Source organism: Protopterus annectens, chromosome 12.part0 (assembly GCF_019279795.1).
Source record: "Protopterus annectens isolate FY-2018-M chromosome 12.part0, PAN1.0, whole genome shotgun sequence".
NCBI classification, from domain to species: Eukaryota; Metazoa; Chordata; order Ceratodontiformes; family Protopteridae; genus Protopterus; species Protopterus annectens.
In genome coordinates this window covers 1,150,580,903-1,150,603,442 of record NC_056746.1, presented here as the reverse complement: position 1 = coordinate 1,150,603,442, position 22,540 = coordinate 1,150,580,903, and the positions used below count along the sequence as shown (strand labels likewise).

The following is a 22,540-nucleotide window of genomic DNA, read 5'->3' as shown; positions in this document are numbered from 1 at the left end:
AATGACTGACTTTTTTTCTGGATGAGAAACCTTTTGTGATGAGGTGTGCCACGTAGAAGGATTTCCTGACTACTATGGCGATGTGATTATCAAAGGAGAGACTACTGTCCACCTGTGTCCCAAGGTCTCTTATCACACTTTCGGTGTTAAGTATACTACCGCCTATGTTGTAGTTCATGGGTACAGAGTTTTTACCAAAGGGGATGACAATGCACTTTTTGGCATTGAGCTTGAGGCCATGGCTTTGACACCAGGCATCTGTCTCAGTGAGGCCCTTTTGTAGGATGTCCACATCGTTAGGAGTTTCGATTATGGCTCCTAGTTTGCAGTCATCTGCGAACTTCGTTAGCCAAAGACCTTCTGTGTTAGCCTGTACTTCAGAGAAGAACATACCAAACAAGTATATTACCTAACAATCAATGAAAATTAAGAAGAACCTGAAGTTATATACGTGTTCGGTCTAAACAAAATACCATAAGGAAAAACATATAAATATTCAAACCAAATAATTACCAAAATGTTTTAAAGTGTGTGAAGTTTGTACAAATGTGTACATTAATATGCACACCTTTATTTTATCAATGTTTGGTGCTCCTTTGGTAATTATTTGGTTAACTAATTTTTCACTTCTGAAGAAGTTTGCTTTGGTGCAAACGAAAAGCACTTTAAGTCCTGGTATTAAACGAAAGACATGTCTCCTGAGCTGTGCCATTTTCTGTTATTTTATTAGTTTTTTTGCGGTTTTGAGATTCTGAACAGATAGAAGACACAGGAGGAGATTTGGGTCTATGTAAAAAGACCTATGGTAATCCCTTTGCAAAGGGATTGGTAGATGGAGAATATTAACATCTAGGCGCTTGCCAAGTAAAACTACTCGGTACCAAATCAGTCAGCACCAAAGCAGTGCCTAAAGTTTGGGTCTGCAGAGCTGAGCCATCAAACTGAATCTGCACTGAAGGTTTGGATGTAATGGAGAGTGTCAGTGCAGACACCACAATTTCACTTTCTTAACAGTTATCACTGGAGAAGATGACATAGACATGCTTCTCTTCTTGGCCTTCCCAAAGGAGACAAGGATGAAGGAGACGAAACATCAGTATAACTTTTTTCAGCACATACAGCCTCATCGAAGTTAGTACGAATTAACCCTTTTAATACGAGCTATTTTTTTTCTCTCCGCTAAGGCTCAGCGACTAAAGCCATGACAAATATTGCAATCTTCCTGCAGGTGATGTGGTCTCAAACAGTAGACACACAAAGCCTGCGTGTCTGAAGAAGGAATTTTGTGGCCACACTAATAACATTTTTTTAAAGCCAGAGGGGCACTTAGGTTGGGTGAAAAAATCAGAGGCAAGTTAAACTAGTTGAAAAATAAGTAAAGATCAGTAAATAAACTGACTTAGCTCAAGGGTGAAGGCAAAAGTATTTGTCCAGTAAATCAGCAAACAAGATCTGGGGTTACCAGGAGAGTGGCATTATGGGTAGGATTGAATCTTGTGAGTTTTTGGCCTGCACAAGCTGTGGAAACAGCCAAGACGATTCCCATGCTTGGAACTGAACCCTCTGGTCAAGGATAAAATGAAGACTGACAAGTTCATTACAAGTGTTTTGTGTAAGAAAGAAAATAAAAGGACACTGAATGTAATGAAAAGTTTTGCTTTGCCAAATAAATGTTCAGTGTAATTTAAGACATTTACAAAGCTCTACATTTTCTACTTGTGTTTCCACTGAGACAAGCTTGGCTATAGAGGGGAGCAATAAAAGCTAAAACACCAAGACTAAAGGTTAATGTTTTCTGAAAGCATACAAGTGTTTTTAGAATGAAGATAAGACAAGAACAGATGGCAATTAGTGTATGTAGAAGCACAAACTCTAACATGCATCTTAGCATGGATAATCTTAATGTCAGGCGAAGTTATGCCTGTATGTGCAGCTGCCAATTTGGGGCAACTGTTCCTATCAGAAGGGTTAAACTTCATTATCTGAATATGTATAGAGTTTTATGTGTTTGTTTTAAGTTAATAGGTTATAGGATGTTCTGGGGGAGGGCTTTCATTAAAATAAAAAGTCTTGTAAAATATGACAAAGGTTCAAATGAAGATTACAAGAAATGACTATAAAAGATCAACAAGCCAAACATTAGTTGGTGCAAGTAACACAAAAGCTTGAAACAGATATTTAAAAAGCTGTCGTATAGAATAGGTGGGAATAATAACCTATCATAATGACTACAATAAACATATTACTTTGGAATTTGAATGGCCTCACAAGTATTAACAAAAAGGTAAGAGTATTACATTTTATTAAGAAAGCACAATGCAAATAGCAATGCTAAAACAGTCACATTTGGGCAGAAGTGAGCATGTGAATTTGATAAAGGTTTTCAGGATGATATTCAGCAGAATATCAGGGACAAAGGAAAGGTGGAAGAGCTTAAATAGTGACAGGAGAGGGGGGAATATAGCAATGGTAGATTTGTGGTACTAAGGGACTACTGGCAAGGGAGGAGGATTTTGCTGGCAAGTATTTGTATTCCACATAAAACTGCTATTATGGAGCTTAAGACAAATTTGAGAGAAATAATCAGCTTTCAACAGGGACTTTTAGGTTGGGACTGGAACTTGATTTGCAGCACTGAGGACGTATTTAGGAGACCTAGAAGGGAAACCATAACAAAAAATAATAGATTCCTGAAGAAGTATATGAAAATATTTGGTACTGAAAACAAGAATTCAGTAGTAGGAACTTGGAGAGAATTTACCTATTATTCCTCAAGGTACAATAAAACTTGGCTAGATTAGACAGAACTTCTATTTCACAGGAACATGTGCATTTAACTGAAAGCTTCAATACACATCCAATAACTATTTCAGATCACACACCAATAATGACTAAGATAAAAATGCAGAGTACTGAAGTAAAAATGAGACACTGGTGCTTCACTAGCTATATGTTAAAATGAGATGAATTTATAAAGAAAGGGTAGTGGAAATTATTTGAAAACTATTAGGGAAGACAGAAGTTATAGCTAGCATGTGGGATAAAATGGAAGTGAAGTTTACAATTACGATAGAAATTAAAGAAAAAAACATATGATAAAGAAGTAACAAAAATTATTTAGAGGGGCTGACAAATGTTAAGATTATGCAGAATAAGAAAAATCTCACACAGCATGAATAGGCATAACTGCAGAGTTCTAAAGAGAAAATAAGGGAGTATCTGTATAATATGTATGAGTTTAATAATAACTCCAGAGCTCAAAAATTTTAGCACAAAAATGTTAGCACAATGACTTGGGTAACAGAACATAAAAAGGGATGTTGCGAAACTTAGGCAGCCTATAACAAGAAAAATAACCACAGACCCTGTAGAGGTATTTGAGATATTTTGGACATTTTATGGAAATCTGTGTTAAGTGGAGGAATGTGGAAATCAAGAAAAATTAAAAATGGAAACATTTATGGAAGACTTGTATGCTAATTTTAGAAGTAGATGAGGCTCAAAAATTTAACAGTTAAGATAGGAGGAGATGAGGTACAGTGACGTACAAATCAATCTGCAGGAAAGTCTCCAGAATACATGGTATTCCTATGGAAGTTTGGAAGCTAGGAGGGAAGAAAGAGATAAAGATCTGAAACATTTTGTTTAATGGTATTTTAAAAGGAGGGAAGCACCACCATCCTGGAAGAAAGCTGTGGTGGCTATATCTAATGACAGTAAAGACCCAGGTTCATGTAGGCCCATTTCAATTTTAAACCATGGCTATAAAGTCTTTATGTCTATAACAGCTAAAAGAATGGCCAAGGTGTCGCCAAAATTGATAGATATGGATCAATGTGATTTTGTAGAAGGGAGGCAAACATTTGACAACATTAATAGAACAATGATGATCCAGAGGGAAGCAGAATGTAAGAAAATGCCACTGTTGTTGGTAGATCTTCATGAAGAGAAGGAATTCAACAGATTAAACTAGGGTTTCATGGCTATGGCAATGGAAGCAATGCATTCCCTGATACAATAATAAGGTTGATTAGGAGGATATAGCAGGGATCAGAAGCAAAAAGTTAAGTGGGAGAGTTCCTCTCTGATTAGCAATGTCTGAAAAGAAGAACCAGGCAAGGGTGCCCTTTTTCCCTTTGCTATTTGTATTATATTTAGAGCCATCAGCAAATAATGGAGAAAGGCATTTCTGTTGATAGGTATGACTGTAATAATGGGGTACAGAGAATAGGCAAGAGGGGAATGGAATTTAGTGAAGAAAACTAGCAAAGGAACCAAAGAATTGGGAGCAAATAACTAAAGAGGGAAAGGTAAGAGAATGGAAAGAGGCCAAGAAGATACTTGGACTGCATGCTAGTGACTGCATTCCCTATTAGGGACCAATTTCAGAGTATAGGCAAACAGAAAAGGACAGGGAAATCCCAAGTGAAAGACCTACTCTAACAGAGTTTTTTAGTTGAATCTAGAACAGAAGCTGCAGCTAAAAATAGGATAATTAGTAGGGCACACAAAATATTGCAGAATAATTACCCAAATCAATCAGAGGAGGTTAGAAAAAAATTGGGAAGAGAGATTGGATAAGCAATTCACAAGGAAACAATGGGAGGACATGTGTACAGCTCCCAAATATGCAAAAAGATCTAGAAGAATTAGGTTTTTTGCTTGGAAGTGTTTGCACTGGTATTTTTATACCCCAATCAAACTCCAAAGAATTTTTTCCTCAGGTAGATAGATGGCAAATGTTGGAGGTGTGATGGGGAAGAAAGAGGTAACTGGGAGCATATGTTTTGGGAGTACATTAGTTGTCAGACTTTAAAAATTATGTACAGAGTACTCTGTCAGTAATACTGGGGAGGCAATGGATTTAACTAAGGAAATCTTTTTTTTGAGCTGGGATACAGGATTTGAATTGCCTAAATATTATAAGGCTTTGTTAATTTTAATTCTGGTGAAAGCCAAAAAAGCAATTACTAGAAAATGGAATTCAAAGTCTAAACCAACTGTACCCGTAGTAGTGAATATAGTAAAAGAGATGAAAGAACTGGAAGTGGGATCTTTAGAAAAGAGTAGGAGCAAATTACATAGAAATAAATGGAAATTGTGGGAACAATACCTGCTGAATAGTGTTTTGGAGGAGGAGTGAGGTTTAAGGGAAGGCAAGAATCAAGCAATTTATATAATGTCAGATTGATGATAATTGTATAAAAGCAATAATGTGATGTAGAATGTATGTCTACCTATGTCTTAAGTGATAATTCAATAAAGATGTTTTAAAAAGACAGCCATTCAAGTTAGGAAGATTCTACTTGGAAGTAGACAAATAACAAAAAACATCTTGCTGTAGGTGGTGCCATCTCAGATACAGCTGATAAGAGATTTATTTATAAAAGGGCTCTGTAAATGCATTGTTTGTGTTGCACCATACACTATTCTAGTTTCACAGAACATCATTTGTTCTTCCTTTTAAAAGTAAATTGTAGCTGCAGCAAAATAGGTTCATAATATAAATAAATTTAATGACAGCATAATATAATGTTTTAACAGACTTCAGGGTATGCAGTTTGTAAGTGTCCGTTGAGCCCAAGTGCCATCTGCTTTACAAGGCATTGCTGCAAACTCAAAAATACTCATCCTATAGAGGTGAAAAAGCACTTTCTTAAAAAGGAATCTATGCAGAGCCACATTGAACAGATGGTGGTCTTACAAAGTGAAATACAAGAGTTTGCTGGCAAGGTGACATTTACTGTGTTGGCATGCACATGCAGAAGTGCAACATAATGATTTATAAACATGACATGCTTTTAAATAAATGTGATTTAGCATCAAAAAGATGTTCTAGAGAGAGAGAGAGAGAGAGAGAGATAATATGGGCTAATAAGAGCTAAGAAGTTTCAACTTCAAAACAGATTTAGAGCTAGGTGCTTGATGTGCTTATTTACTTTCATCAGTGCATTCAAAGACCATCACTATCAATGTTAATGCATGCCAGTAAGCCTGCCATGCTGACTCATGTAGCAGTGCTTCAGCAATGGGTATGCAGACTAATGCAGAATAGTTCAGTTTTGCACTTGCAATTTTGATGCAGCTTAGAAATGCAAGTTTTTAACCTTACAAATCCATGAATGACATCAAGAGTGCTGACAAAACCTTTAACATACACAGTAATGTTTCTTGTTGAAACTGAATATTTGTAAATATAGAAAGAAAAAAATATCAGTTACAGTTGTTTCTCTTTTAATATAATCCAGCAAAACAGCGGGACTCCAAAATGGCCAGTTTCAATAAAAGACTTTTATTGTCGATACCACAAGCACTTTCACAGACTAAGCTGCTTCTTCAGGTAATGTCTATCAAACTAAAAATCTCAGTTTAAATACCATACACTACCTCCCTTGATTAATCATGTGACATCAAGTCACTCACATTATTTAAACAGTCTCATAAAAGCATATACATAGCACCAAAGTGCAGGAATCATAACACATTCATAAAAATGCAGTTGACATATGTGTGATGGACATGGTAGAATGGACTTTAGGTTTGGAAGACAGGGTCAGGAACTTAGAACCATAAATAAATGAAATTAAATATGACAACCATCTGGATAGAGCAACTTTGTAAGCCTTGGAACTCAAGTTGAGCTTGCAAACAGATATGAAAAGCTGTTCACCATTATGTACAGTTTTAAGTTTGTGAAGATGAGTTTCTGATGAACATCCAGAATATGCAAGGTATATTCTCCTCGATTACAATGACTGGGAAAACCAGACAGATTAATGGGTTGGGTTCAAGGCTAACTCTAAAGTTACTTTAGGTACAAAAGAAGCGTTTGGTTTAACAGCAGCTCCACCGAAAATCAAGTAAGGTTGTCTGTAGTTCAGACACTCTCTTGGAGAAGTGACAGAGACCAGAAACATTTTCCAGGAATGGTATTTCAAGGAGGCAGAATAAGCTAGTTCAAACAGGGGCTGTGTTAAGGATTGCAAAGGCAAGGTAATGCCCTGTGGAAGGATATGGCTTTTGATAGGAGGTCTCAACAAAACGGTCCCTTAAAGGAAGGCTTTACAGTCTTTAAGGGAGACCACAGAAGAAAAACTGGCATGACAGTTAGAGATATCAGCGAGTTGGACTTTAGTACAGCAGCTTGCTCCACAATCAAGAAAAGTCTGCAAGAAACCACAGGATGTAAGCAACAGGAGCTGAAAAAGGCTCTAAATACTTAGTGCCCCACAGAGAAAATATTTTGGGTACATTCATTTAAGGACCAGGGTATACGAGTAGATCCATCTTAGAGTTTTTCTAATCATATCACTCAACTCGTTAATGACAGTTATAGAACTACAGATTGTATAAATAAATTTATAAAATCTAGGAAATCAGAAGTGAAGTCATTTTTTGTTAGTTACATTAGACCCAAATGTGAGCCTGGAATAACGATATGGAAACCTTATAAGAAAACAAGCATGAATAAACTGGAAAAAGAGTACAGTCGAAACATACCAAAGACATTCATGGATATGAAAATTTATATTATGAAAGACTAAAATATTTGAACTTATACAATGTCTCATATAGATATTTAAGAGAAAATATTATTCAGGTATATAGGGCATTTAGAGACAACTACATCTGGAATGTTTGGCGTTATTAAAAAGCAGTAGAGAATCATCAGACAACCTACAGTGGATATAAAAAGTTTACATACCCCTGTTAAAATGCCAGGTTTTTGTGATATAAAAAAATGAGACCACAATAAATCATTTCAAAACATTTCCACCTTTAACATGACCTATAACTTGTACAATTCAATTGAAAAACAAATAAATCTGTTAGGGGAAAAAATTAAAAACGTACAATACGCTGGTTACATAACTGTGGCACACCCTTAAACTAATACTTTGTTGTGTGCGCACACCCTTAAAATAACACTTTGTTGAAGCACCTTTTGATTTAATTACAGCATTCAGTCTTCTTGGTTAGGAATCTATCAGCATGGCACATCTTGACTTGACAATATTTGCCCACTCTTCCTGGCAAAAGTGCTCCAAATCTGTCAGATTGCGAGGGCCTCTCTTGTGCACAGCCCTCTTCAGGTCACCCCACAGATTTTCTATTGGATTTAGGTCTGGGCTCTAGCTGGGCCATTCCAAAACTTTAATTTTCTTCTAGGGAAGCCATTTTTTTGTTGATTTGGATGCATGCTTGGGGTCACTGTCGTGCTGAAAGGTAAAATTCCTCTTCACCTTTCTAGCAGACACCTAAAGGTTTTGGGCTAAAAGTGACTGGTATTTGGAACTGTTGATAATTCCCTCCACCTTGATTAAAGCCCCAGTTCCAGCTGAAAAAAGCAATTCCAAAGCATGATACTGCCACCACCATGCTTCACCGTGGGGATGGTGTTCTTTTGGTGATGCAAATTGTTGTTTTTGCGCCAAACGTACCTTTTGGAATTGTGGCCAGAAAGTTCAACCTTGGTCTCATCAGACCATAACATTTTCCCATATGCTTTTGGGAGACTGAGTATTGTTTTGCAAATTTTAGCCAGGCCTGGATGTTTTTCTGTGTAAGAAAAGTCTTCCGTCTTGCAACCCTACCCCATAGTCCAGACATATGGAGAATATGGGAGATTGTTGTCACATGTAGTACACAACCAGTACTTGCCAGAAATTCCTTCAGTGTTGGTGTAGGTCTCTTGGCAGCCTCACTGGCCAGTTTTTGTCTTGTCATTTCATCAATTTTGGTGGGACGCCCAGTTCTTTGCAATGTCACTGTTGTCCCCATATTTTCTCCACTTTTTGATGACTGCCTTCACTGTGTTCCATGGTATATCCAAGGCTGTGGAAATTTTTTTGTACCCTTTTCCTGACTGATACCTTTCAACAATGAGATCCCTTTGATGCTCTGTAAGCTCTCTTGCGAACCATGGCTTTTGCTGCAGCAGGCAACTGAGTAAGTTTCAGGAAAATCCTACTAGGACAGCTGAACTTTATTTGGGGTTAATCAGAGTCTCTTTATTTGATGGCAGGTGTGTACCCAAGAAGATTGAATGCTGTAATTAAATCAAAAGGTACTTCAACAAAGTATTAGTTTAAGGGTGTGCACACACAACAAAGTATTAGTTTAAGGGTGTGCATAGTTATGCACCCAGCGTATTGTATGTTTTTTATTTTTTATATTTTTCTTCTCCTAACAGATTTGTTTGCTTTTCAATTGAATTGTACAGGTTATAGGTCACATTAAAGGTGGGAAAAGTTTTGAAATTATTTATTGCGGTCTCATTTTTTTATATCACAAAAACCTGGCATTTTAACAGAGGTGTGTACACTTTTTATATCCACTGTGTGTAGAACATTCAATAGGAATGAGAAGTGTACTAATTGGTTCTGCTAGAGAGCAGCTGAAGCATGGAACAGACTAAAGAATTACAGTAAGGCAAGCACTAATTTAGATATTTTAACAACAGCCTGGTTGCTTATTATGGGAACAACTGTTTTGGTACATTGGCAGACTAGAAGGGCATTAATGCCCGTGCTTGAAATATTTGTACATATGTACATTTATATATATATCACTGGAAGGTTGAACATCTTCTTTTCTCAGTCTTGGACCAAACTCCATCACACTGGCAATGCTTTTTTTTTTTTAAAGAAATATAAGTCCAAGTTTGAGTCTTCACCTCTGACATTCTGTTTGTGTTAATAAACAAAATACTGGTCAATAATTCTGATTTCTGGATAGTCAGGAAAAAAAAATGTACAGGTGGCAACCTTAGGGTAATTATCTTAATCTATGTGTTGCAGCATTTTTCACCGACTTGTCTCAGACCATGGCTAGAAAAGGGCAATCTCTGGACTAGCCTACTTATCTGATTAAAAGAAGACATAAATGCACATAAAGACACGTACTCAAAAACGTGTGCATACTTGCACATCCGTATGTGCAGGACTTCAACATCACAGCTTACATTTTTTAATACAACTAGTCGAGCTGCTTAGGTCAACACTATTAAATAAAGCAGACTTACCTGCTCCATAGTTCATTTTCCACACAACGATGATCAAAAATATTCCGCTGGACATCTTCGACAACAAACATAACCACTGCCCTGTAAAAAAAAAAAAAAAAAAAAAAAAAATAAAAAGAGAGAAGAAAGCAACTTTTACACCACAACAAAAACACACACAAAAAGCAGTATTTATATTAAGTTGCACTTTAATGGCTAGGAAGACTTTTCTATAATAAAATGCATTTACAAGTCAAATTATATCTATGAAAAATACAAATTGAAAGGTTGTAAATAACTGAATTCAACAAGAGGTAAATACTGCTTCTGTGTGCTATGACAAGCTTTGCATGCATTCTTTTCTTCAAACGTTCAAGCACCTTTATATACTTAGTGGATTCAAGGACAAAATTCTGATTATCAATCACCATCAAATTTACAAGAAGTAAGCAGTGAACTCCAACAGTCCCAGTTCCAACCACAAATATGGAAAAAGGGTAAGGTGGGAGGACAGGTAGTCAGTGAGGCCTTTCTGTAGGATATCCACATCACTTGGGGAGTTAATAATAGCTCCCAACTTGCAATCGTCTGCAAACTTTGTCAGCCAGAGCCCCTTTGTGTTGGCCTGGACTTCAGAGAAGTAGATACCAAACAGGAGAGGACCAAGGACCAAACCCTGTGGGACTCCACCCGTGACTGGTCAGCAGTCTGACTTGGAGTCAGCTACTTTTACACTGTGGGTTCTACCTGTGAGCCAGTTTGCAACCCACCTAGTGATATAGGGGTTGATGCCTAGCTTAGTGAGTTTTTCTATGATTCCTGAGTGGGGAATAGTATCAATGGCCTTGGCCAGATCAAGGTAGGCTGTATGAAACACCTTGCCTTCATCCACAGCTCTGGTGACTGACTCAAAGAAGTTGAACAAGTTGAGCAGGCATGATCTACCCTTCACAAAACCAAACTGTGTGGGATCCAGAGTTTGGAGATTCCCTATATCCTTTATTAGGTCCATGATGATGTGTTCCACAGCTTTGCATATCAGACTCGTCAGGCTAATGGGTCAACAGTTCCCAGGGTCTGTAGTCGCTCCTCCTTTGTGGACAGGGATAACTGTAGCAGTCCACCATTTGGTAGGGACAAATCCTGAAGTGAGGCTGTGATTGAACAGGGCACACAGGTGAGGTGCCAGTTCACTCTGTAGTTCATGTAGAACACAGCCAGGGATATTGTCAGATCCCACAGACGCCGTATTCTTGGCCTTGGACAGTGCTGTTTTAACCTGTGCAGCAGTTATACTGGGTGCCTGGCAATCTACTGGTATTGTGACTGGCCCGGGGGGGTAAAGTTGGCACTGAATCTGTCGGCCAGTATATTGGTAATATCTGTTGGCTCGGTATAGTAGGTACCATTGGGCAGTAGCTCAGAACAAATCTGGGTATTGCCATGGAGATTCTTTATATAACTACAGAAGGCCTTGTGGTTGTCTTTACTATCTGCTGCAATTCTGTTTTCATAGCTAGCTTCAGAGGATTTGATGAGGGATCTCTACTTTTTGCTGAGGCTGATAAGGGAGTTCTTCCCAATGGGACTTCACCTTATTCTGCATCAGTTTCCTCCTCCTGTTGTAGAATTTGTTTATGGGAGGGGACCACCAGATTGGCTTCCATTTTTTGGAGGAGAGCATCTTGGTTCTATTGGGTATGGCGAGATCCACGCATTTGTGTATGTGTTTGTAGAATGCATTGGTGTATGATTAGGCGGTCATGCAACTATTCTCCATTTGCATGGGTGCCATGAAGTTAGCTACCTCTGTTTTTAGGAACCCAAAGTTAGCTTTGGAGAAGTTTTTCATGGTGGTTACCTTTGGGGGGTGGTGGATTTCCAAGGTGATTAGTTTGTGATCGGATCTAACCAGGGAGGAGTTGACTATTGGTGTAGAACAACAGATTCTGTTGCTGAAAGGTTTTCTATCAACAGTAATCAAACCAGGTCTAGTTCAAATGAGCAACAAGGAGGTTAGAACTGTCACTACATATGCACCATCTGTGAAGATGTTTGCAGGATGTGGCAGTAAAACAGCCCTTTCTACTACTTCTATTTCTGCTTTTTGTGATAAGCAACCTCTAGGAAAACCTCCTTTTTTGATGGTTTAAATTGGGTTGTGTAAAACCTACCCAGTCATATAGGGTACAGTACATTCTGACCTTGCCGATTCACCTCCGGACAATTCACTTCCGTCCCATTCGACCCCTGATGGTTGGACCCAAACACATTAGAAAAAAATGTAAAAAGAAGTTTAAACACAACTGAAACAGTAAACACAGACATAATACATAAAAAAATGATGAACAGAAACTACGGAGTATAAAAGTAATAATCATAACATCCGGATTGCCAAGGTTGCTATAGTTCAGTTTCCGTTCAACATACTGGTACAGATTAATGGCTGAAAGTTAAAAAGTCATCTTGTTTTGTAGATTACAGGATAGGCCTCTTAGATTCACCTCTACCCCCCTAAAATAATGCTTTGTGGTAGATGTAGTCTAGTGTCACTATTAGAAAAAATGTTTTAAAATAACTGACACGATGGGTACATCCCACAGACTACATTGCTTGTGACGTACAAGCATGAGCACTTGGAAAATTATGAAAAATAAATGAAGACGGCATAAAATTATAAAGTCGTCTCATTTATCTGACTACATAAACATTACATGTAATAAAAATAATAAGACATAAAATAAAACTTTAAAGCATTAAAGCATTGAGTTTAAGAAAAATATATACAGCATAGAATTTAAAGAGAGACAGAAGCCTGTACACCAATAAAATGATTAAATAAATAATAAAAGCATGAAAATAAAATATATTTAAAATCCGAGTATCAGTTCATTTATTGTATAATTGAATGAATAATAAAATAATGAAAATGTACTAATTAAAATATATTTGGGGTTAAACAGTCCAGGGTCAAACTGTTCACTAAGTACTCCCATAGACAATAAATATACATTTAAACATGACAGTATATACAATTGCATAGGGGTCGAACTGTCCTGCTTCCATCATACAGTTCCATTAGGTTATATCCCAGTATCATGACTTGTCTGTGTAGCATGTTAGAGGCTTCCTGAAATGGTTAGATACCAGGTCTACATCTTTCCTCTTCATTTACTAAGTCAGGGCACTTGTAAATGTCCCCTGATATGCATAATGCTCTGACAGGAACTTAATATTGGTTGTTTTCATCTGAATTTCTTGTGCTCTACACTGGAGGCTTGCTGTAATGAGTCTCAGTCTGGTACTGGACACCCCACCTTAGGTATCCCTGTAGAACACATTTGGTGGCTGTATGTTTGGTGTCTAGTATCAATGGACCATTGCTCATTACATCAGTTGCTTCAGCAGCCCAGTGTTCTAGAACAACTTAATTTTTCACATTTCCAGAATCCCTCTTCTACAGTATGAGGGATCTAGAATAACCTACTATTCGATACCCATCTTCTCTTTTTTGTAACACACCAATAACTGTGGTTCCATTATATCCAAACTCCACTATGAACTCTCTTCCTTTTGCCTGGGGCTCCAATAATTAGGGCAGAAATTAACTCTGCCTTTAACTTAGTGGCAGCTGCCTTTTGGTCCTCATACCACTTTAGAGCCTCTTCTCTTTTTGCTGTTCTACAACAAGTCTATTAAATGTTTGATCTTTCCTGTGTAATTATCTACTGGCCTGAGGGGTAAAAACAGTAATTGTGTCAGACTTATTCCTCTAGTTGGCAAAGGCAGTGGTTTGATTAATGTCTTATTGTCTAGAGTAATCTCATTTTGTCAATGCGACGCCGTCATTCCAAATAACTTAAATGATGTTTTCATGAAATGGCTCTTTTTCTGGGGATTAATTTTCCTTCAATGCTTGCAAATGTTGCTGCTTAGTTTCTGTAGCCAGCAAAATGTCATCTACATACTGGATGACATTCCACTTACAATTTTTACTTCTATTAAGACTTCTCAAGTACTGCGGTTGTGGTGCTGCGGTAGCGTTGTCGCCTCATAGCAAGATGTTGTCCCGTTCGATTCTCAGCTAGAGCGTCTTCTGTGTGGAGGCATACGTGAATGGGGCATGCCTTCATTGAAGGTTGTGCGTCAGGGCTGGTAACCCGGTACGTAAAAAAAATCCACTACCAATCATTAGCGGACCGGAGTTCCGCTGTGGCGACCCCTAACCGGGAAAAGCCGAAAGACACAAACATTAAGACTTCTCAAACTGCCATAAAGAAAGCTGTTGGAAACTGATGCAAGCCGTAAGGCATTCTTGTCCATATGTACTGTTGATCTATTACAGTGAAAGTAAACTTCCAGTGTAAAACTGGGTCTAGGGCAATACTGTCTGATGTCAAAAGTGGAGAACAGTTTTATATCCTCACTGACTTGTGGGATCATGCCTGGCATGTCATGGGTGAATGGAAAAGGGCTGGGGAGATTTTTTACTTAGTTCCCTATAGACAACAGTAAGTCTAGATCATTTTTTTGACTGGCCAATATGGACTATTGGCTGATGAACTGACTTCTCAGAGTACTCCCAGCTCTTCCACAACTCTCACTATCCCAACTGCCTGCTCTGCCTATTTTTTTATAGGATACTGTTTAACAGCTTTTGTACGGTCACCTCTCACTTTAAGTACAAAGTGTGGAATCGGCCCACAGTCATTTTGATGGGGATCAAAAATATCTTCATATTTTCAGATTAGATTGGCTAACTTTTTATAAGAGGTCTGTAACAACTGCACTAAATCACACGGTCCTGGATTTTTGTACACTACAGTGGACCTCTTTTCTCTTGTGTTGATTGACCCTTTTGAGTAATTACTATCTGTATATTTTGTGGTTTTGTTCGGACTTCTAGTTCCCTTAACTGTAGAAAATCTATATCCCTTGCAGTTTCTTTCTATTGTCCCCCTTTGTTATTTTACTTACTGTCTTCATGCATGCTGCGTGTCTTCTTTCAACTTTATTTCCCCAGAACAACCGTTTCATCCCTGCCCTTTTTTTTTGATTAACTGTATACATATTCACATTCTTGACTTCCTCCAGCTGTATCCTTCTGGCTCATTGTATACCACACCTGTCTCTCTCTCTCTCTCCCACACCCTATTTTTTCTGTCACTAGCAGTTTCTGCATTGCATATTGGGCTTTGAATGCTGCTTCCCCAGTCTCACCAGTTCACTTTTTCTGCTTCTCAATCATATCTTTTCTATTACCTTCTGCCTTATTTCATTTTGCAATATTAACCTCCTCTCTTCCCGTTTCCCACCACACACTAAGCAAAGTATTATACTGTAATGTTTTGCATTAAATATCACCTGCTTCCTGTCTTCACATGACTTTGTCTCATTTCCCCCTCCTTCCTACATGTATTCCCTTCACTGTTTTTTTTTTTCTTTCCTTGCTCCTTGACACATATCCTAAGAGCCATACTGAAGAAATTCAATGTCTTTTCTCTGATTCAGTTGGCCCTTTGCTTAGTGTCTATGCTTTAGGACAATTTTTTCTCTTAATTTCCCAGTATTTCTTTAGTAGGTGAGCAGTGACTCTTTGCTGCAGTTTAGTTAGCCCTATCTGGGTGCATTCTAATTAAAACAGCTCGTTTTAGCCACTTTGCCAATCCATTTACCAATAAGGCAGCAGCATAACCAGAATTTCCATCACCCACGAACTGTTACAGCATATTCCACTTTTTGTGCATGTAATCAAAGTAAGTCTCCTCAGAAACTCCTTAACTAGTTCTCAACTTGCCACCCTCTCCCATACTCCTTTATTCTTTTTACTTTCAAGCAACATGGCAATAACAACTGAACAAAAATCACTATCAGACTAACCAAAAACTATTTTCTCTATCCAAGACTAAAGGGAGTCTCTCATTTCCCTCCTACATAGAGCACAGTGCAACTCCTGAGGTAGTAGTGGTCTATAAGAAGTTAAAATATCATACTGTGTTGTAACTCTCTCAGTCACAGTGTTTAGTGAGTTTGGTTGGGTAACTTAAAATTATTTAAGGAACAAGCGGTGATGTTGCTACTCAAATGTGATTTGATTGCTGGCTTACCGAGTAACAGTTAATGAAAAATTCAAATCACCTGTTACAGGGCAAACTGACAGAATAGCAAGCATTACTCTACTTCTTTAAACTTGTTTTTTGCAGGGGCAAGCCTCCCACACCCCCAAGCTTATATATACTAACTACAAGAACCCCATACCTCCATGAAAAGGGATTATTCAGAGAAAAGGCAATCTCAGACTTAAGTATATGCAAGTCAGACTTTTCTGCCATTTGGGTTTCCATAGCTCAGAATTTGGCAATCTAGGCCTCAAAATTTTAAACAGTTACCTAGTTTAAGTTTAAGCAACCTTCATTTCACTGTGAGAGGGTTAAAATAATTATCAAAATTTCTGCCATTTCTTCAAAAAACATTGTAACTATTATGACACTTATGATGTCATCCTCATTGGGGTATCCACTGACACAGTCAGGGCTCATTTCTGCTGTTTAGTAAAAAAAAAAAAAAAAAAAAGTTATGTCCTCACCATAACGTTCCATCTGAGTAGTTGTACTTCATTTGCCTTCAAACTTTGGTCTTCGGATCTGGCATGGATCCGACACGGCCGCATAGCTTGCATCATTGATCCGAGCTCTCAGCTCCTCCCCACTACCCATAATGCCCTGTCTCCTTCCTCTCTTCAGATCGAGTTTGCTGCTGACAATAAACACACACCCGACCCAACAAGGCCTTACCACTGCTGACTGTCCTAAAATTCCTGAGCCAAGGAACATAAGGAACCTTATGTGACAATCACTTTCTTACACATGGTCAGAATAATAGTGACAAGGCAGGGGGAAGGAGGGGTTGAAGACAAATGAAGCACAACTACTCAGATGGAACGTTATGGTGAGTACATAACATCTTTATCTGAAGTAGTTTACTTCATTTGGTCTTCAACCTTTGGGACAGAGTCTCCAGTTACTTACACCTGGGAGGTCCTCATGGAAGGATATTCTGTAACACAGTGGAGCCAAACAAAGCCTTACCTCTGGAAATGATGTCCAACTTATAGTGGGAAATGAAGGTATGAGATGAGGATCATGTAGCGGCAGAACAAATGTCATCCAGAGAGACCCTGGACCAGAGTGCGGCCGATGTAGCCACAGACCTAGTAGAGTGTGCTTTTACCTGACATGGCGGAGAGAGCCCTTTATCTAAGTAGGCCCTGGTAATGCATTTTGTTATCCATTTGGCAATTGTAACTTTGGAAACTGATTTGCCTAAAAAGGGTTTAGTATAAGAAACAGTCAGATTTTCTAAAGGATTTAGTCCTGTGAAGGTAGAAATGTAGCTGTCTATGTACATCTAACAAATGCAATTTATATTCTCCCCTGTTTTGAAAATTTGGAAAAAGTACTGGCAGATTGATAGTTTGGTTTATGTTTGCTTCAGAGGCCACCTTTGGCAAAAAAGAAGGATTAGTGCGTAGGGAAACTCTGTCCTTGTAGAGGATCATGTAAGGCACTTTGACAGAAAGAGCTTGGAGTTCTGACACCCTCCTAGCTGAAGTGATGGCTACCAAGAAAGCAGTCTTCCAAGATAGATATTGCAATTCAGTTGTAGCTGCAGGTTCAAAAGGGGGTGAAACTACAGCCTGGAGAACCAAGGTAATGTCCCATGGAGGTGTAGGATATTTCACCGGAGGACATAGTAGAAAGGTAGCCTTTAGGAAAGCCTTGCAGAGCTTAGAAGATGCCAAGGAAGTCATTGTCCCCTACATGAAAAGTAGAGATAGTGGCTAGTTGTACTTTGATAGTGGACGAACTGACGCCCTGTTGAAAAACACCCGCCAAGAAATCTAAAACTGACGAGAACGGAGCCGTAAAAGGGTCTAAGGCACACTGCGAAGCCCAGACTGAAAAACGCTTACATTTGCTATGGCAGACTCTTCTGGTTGATGACTTGTGAGCTGCAACCAGAATTTCCTTAACTGAGGATGACAAACCAGGAGTCCTGATGATCATGGGAACTGGAGCAGCCAAGCAGTGAGCTTCAGACTGCCCAGATCTGGATGAGGTATCCCTGAGGGATGTGAAATAAGATCCGGAACTGGATCCAGAGTCCATGGTGGAACTACTGAGTGAGACTGTAGGGACGGGAACCAGACTTGGCGAAGCCAGAATGGGGCAATGAGGATGACTGTGCTCGCCAGCCTGCAATCTTTCTGCAGAAACTTAGAGATCAACGGCAGAGGAGGATAGGCATAGAGTAGACTGGGTGGCCAAGCATGAATGACAGCGTCTCTGGGGGCTTCCCACTGAGGGGGGCACAGGGCAAAGAACTCGCTGCACTTCGTGTTGGAAGGATATGCGAAGAGATTGTAGCAAGGACCACCCCACCTGAGGAAGATCTGTTCCGCCACTGAAGGGTTCAGAGACCAGTCGTAAGGCATCAGAATAGACCTACTGAGCCTGTCTGCTAGAATGCTGGACCAATCCAGAATGTGCTTTGCTACCAGAAAACGACCAGTGGAGCGTGGCTTCACGACAAAGGGGGCAGGATCTGGTTCCCCCCTGTTTGCTGATGTACCAGACTACTGACGTGTTGTCCGTCTGGATGGCAATTGTCCCTAGAGGCAGATGGGCATGAAGAGCTTGCAACACTAGAAGCACCGCCTCATCTCTAGCATGTTGATATGCAGATTGGTCTCGAGAAGGGAACACATGCCTTGGACCGTCTGCCCTGAGCAATGCCCCCCCACCCGAGCAGGGAGGCATCTGTGGTTACTGTGGCATTGGGCAAAAGTGGAAGAAAGGGACGACCTTTCCTTAGGTCCAGAGACTGAATCCACCACAGAAGGGAGTCCCTGCACACCCGGGATATTCCAACAGGATAAGACAAGGGTTGGTCCAGAAAAGACCATTGGACGGCAAGAGTCCATTGTAGAATGCTCATGTGAAGGCGTGCTAAAGGCAATAGTTGGATTGTAGCTGCCATGGAACCCAAGGCTCTGAGAACTGATTCCGCCGTTGGAACCTCTGTATGAAGAAAGTACAGCTGTGCACGCTTACCATAAATGTAGATGTTCAAGTGTATCCACTGTTGCAGTCATCACACTTGGGTTATCTGCCTGCAGGTAGCCCTCAGTTGGCCCGAATACCAGAGTCTTGGGATTTCTGCATTGGATGCTGTTGCTTCTTCCATGACGTCAGGTCGTCAGGGTATAAAACATGCAGCCGACGCCATTACATCAGTTTTTTTTGCCCCAGATGTCAGAAGCCCCCAAAATAGGAAGCAATTGCATGGTGTGGAACACCTCCAGTAAAAAGTAAATACCACTGCCATAAAATATGGCCAAAAAAGAGGATAGGTAGAATGTATAGAAAAGTCAGGGGACTGGAGGGAGGGTAACCAGGACTGCAACAGTGAATACACTCGAACATCTACATTTATGGTAAGTGTACACAACTGTACTATGTTCTTCATGTTTCACTGTTGCAGTCATCACACTTGGGTAGATTCCCAAAGCTGAGGAAGGTTGGAGGCAGTCAAGAAGTATTAGGGTTGGCTAGCAGGCCTTTTAAGACTGCTGTAGCAAATCCAGCTCTGGATTTAGAAAAGACAGGCAAGTGGTAATGCTTGGTGAAGGTGTTTACAGAACTCCAGGTTGCAGCTTCCAGGATGTCCCTTGGTGGGACTCCCCTGAGAAATGCTGTAGAGGTAGAGGTAGCCCTAGTGGAATGGGTTCTGATCCCCTGTGGGGTAAGTTTTCCATGGTGTTTGTAGCAGAAATTGATGCAGTGTGATATCCATTTGGAGATGGTTTGCTTTGAAAAGACCTTGCCCTCTGCCCCTGTAGCAAAGCTCACTAGCAGCTGGCCAGAATTTCTGAAAGGTTTAGTCCTGTCAAGGTAAAACCTAAGCTGCTTGTGCACATCCAAGGAGTGTAGGATCCATTCCCCTTTATTCTGAGGATTAGGGAAAAAGGTTGGTAAATGGATGGATTGGTTTAAAGCCACACTAGATACCACCTTGGACATAAATGATGGGTTAGTCCTGAGGGAAACCCTGTCCGCATGGAAGAAAATGAAGGGTTCCACAGCCAAAAGGGCCTGCAACCCAGACACTTTTCTTGTTGAAGTGATGGCTAGAAGTAAGGCTGATTTCAAGAGAGGAATTTTAACTCTGCTGTAGTAGAAGGCTCAAAGGAGGGAAGGTTGAGCTTCTCTAGTACAAATTTAAGGTCCCAGGCTGGAGTGGGAGCTCTCCTTGGGGGTCTTAAGTTGTTAGCTCCTCTCAGGAACTGTTTGACCAGAGGGTGAGAGAAGAGGGGTGGCTCGGTATTGTAATGCGCTGAGATGGCAGAGGCATGAATATTAATTGAAGAGAAGGATAGGCCTTTGTGGAGCAGTTCTGCTAGATAATCTAGGATTTGAGGTAAGGTGGGCACGGTCGTGTCCTTTCCATGAGACTCGCTCCAAGAACAGTATCCTTTCCATTTTTCTGAATAGGATTTCCTAGTGCTAGGCCTCCTGGCCTCAAGGATGACATCCAGCACCTGTTTGCTGAATGTTGCTGGTGATGTATTCATGGGATGAGCCAAGCTGCTAGTTTCAGGGTTTGCAGCCGAGGATGCAAAAACTGGCCCTCCTGCTGGGACAGCAGGGAAGGGGGTCCGAGGCAGGTGCCAGGGTGGCACTACTGTCAGAAAGTGGGTACCAGTGCTGGCATGGCCAGTCTGGTGCAATCAGGATTGTTCTTGGCTTGTTCTGTTTGACCTTGAGTAGTACTTTCGAGAGGAGGGGCAGAGGGGGGAAAAGGCATAGATTGAGAGGTTTTCCCATGTAAAGGACAGGGCATCCACTTTCCATGCTTGGCTGTGGGGTGTTCTGGTGCAAAATTTGCACAGTTGATGGTTCTGAGGGGAGGCAAAGAGGTCCACCTCTGGTGCCCCCCACCTGTGGGTCAGAAGCTTGAATGATTTGGGTTCCAGTTTCCACTCGTTTGGGTCCATTAGATTTCTGCTCAAGTCATCTGCCAGTGAATTTTATTTGCCTGGCAGGAATTGAGCTTGCAAGTGCACTTGATTGCTCAAGGCTGTGTTCCACAGAGCCATGGCTAACCTGCAGAGCAGGTAGGAATGAGTTCCCCCCTGCTTTTTATGTATCACATAACTGTGATGTTGTCCATCTTTATCAAGAGTTGTCCTGGAAAGATAAGGTATTTGAAGGCTGTCAGTGCATTCTGTACAAGTAACATTTCTTTTTGATTGATATGCAGGTGCATTTGTCTTGGGCTTCATTTGCCTTGAATGCATTTGCCTGCCATTTGAGCCCCCCATGCATAGTCTGATGCTTCTGTTGTCAGGGTTTGGGCGGTTGGGGGGGGGGGGTTGAGAGAAAGGGAGTCCCTTGTTGTGGTAGCAGGCCTCTGCCCACCAAAGGAACTCTGTCCTTAGGCAAGGAATGATAGGAATCATTGTTTCCAGGTCCTGAGAATGTTGACACCAGAGACTTTTTAAGTAACACTGAAGTTTCCTCATATGCAGTCTTGCATATGGAATTAGTAGAATGCAAGAGGCCATGAACCCTAGGGCTTGCAGTATTTTTCTTGCAGATAGCTGGGTTTGGGTGGCCAGTAGTTTGAAGTAGTTTGTCAAATAAACCTGTTTTTCTCAAGTGAGGAATGCCATCTGGGAAGTTGTGTTCAAGCTTGCTCCCAGGAATACAATTTTTTTTTTTTGTCTGGGTACCAGATGTGATTTCTTTTCGTTTATAGTATACCCCAGAGAAGTTAGAAGTCTCTTTACAAATGTCAGGTGCTGAAGTAGCAATTCCTGACTGTCCGCTTGAATCGTCCAAGTATGGGTAAATTTGAATTTTTCTCTGCCTGCAGTATGCAATGGCTGGGGCCAGGCATTTTGTGAATACCCTGGGTGCAGTAGACAAGCCAAAGGGAAGTGCAGAGAACTGATAGTGCATAAAGCCTGCCCTGAAATGTAGATATTTCCTGCAAGATTCCCTTATGAGGATGTGCAGATAATTAGAAGTTATGTACCTACCATAACGTTCCATGTTAGTCGTCTTCTCTCGCCTTCTTTCTTGCTTGATGGGTTCGGAGCCGATCCTCGGCTCCGACTCGGCACTTGCTTTAGCTCGAGAACTCCTTTTACCAGCTCAAGGCAGCCCCATATCCCATGATGCAAGGCGGTAAGTACCCAGATCTCGTTTGTTGACAAAGGGCAATAACACCAAGCATAAAATACTTCCCAAAGGAAGAAGAAACTTACAGATGGAAAAAGGACCAGGTCTGAATGGTCTTTAGCATAATAGTTTCTTATACAAGGTCTGTCCAGGCCAGGGGAAGGAGGGAGGGTCGAAGAAAGAAGGCAGAGAAGACACCTAACATCAAACGTTATCATAGGTACATAACTTCTAAATGTTAAGTTGTCAATCTCGCCTTCATTCTTGCTTGATGGGACCGGCCCTAGCACCT

General features: G+C 40.3%; 1 protein-coding gene across 1 annotated transcript in view; it reads right to left on the bottom strand.

Annotated features, from left to right (window-relative positions):
* Positions 1 to 22,540, bottom strand: part of GSS (glutathione synthetase) — an 880,848-nt gene that overhangs the window by 520,705 nt on the left and 337,603 nt on the right. Inside the window, exon 6 of the mRNA XM_044090175.1 lies at positions 10,025 to 10,105. Within this exon, the coding sequence (XP_043946110.1) occupies positions 10,025 to 10,105 (81 nt within the window). The remainder of the gene's footprint in view (positions 1 to 10,024; positions 10,106 to 22,540) is intronic.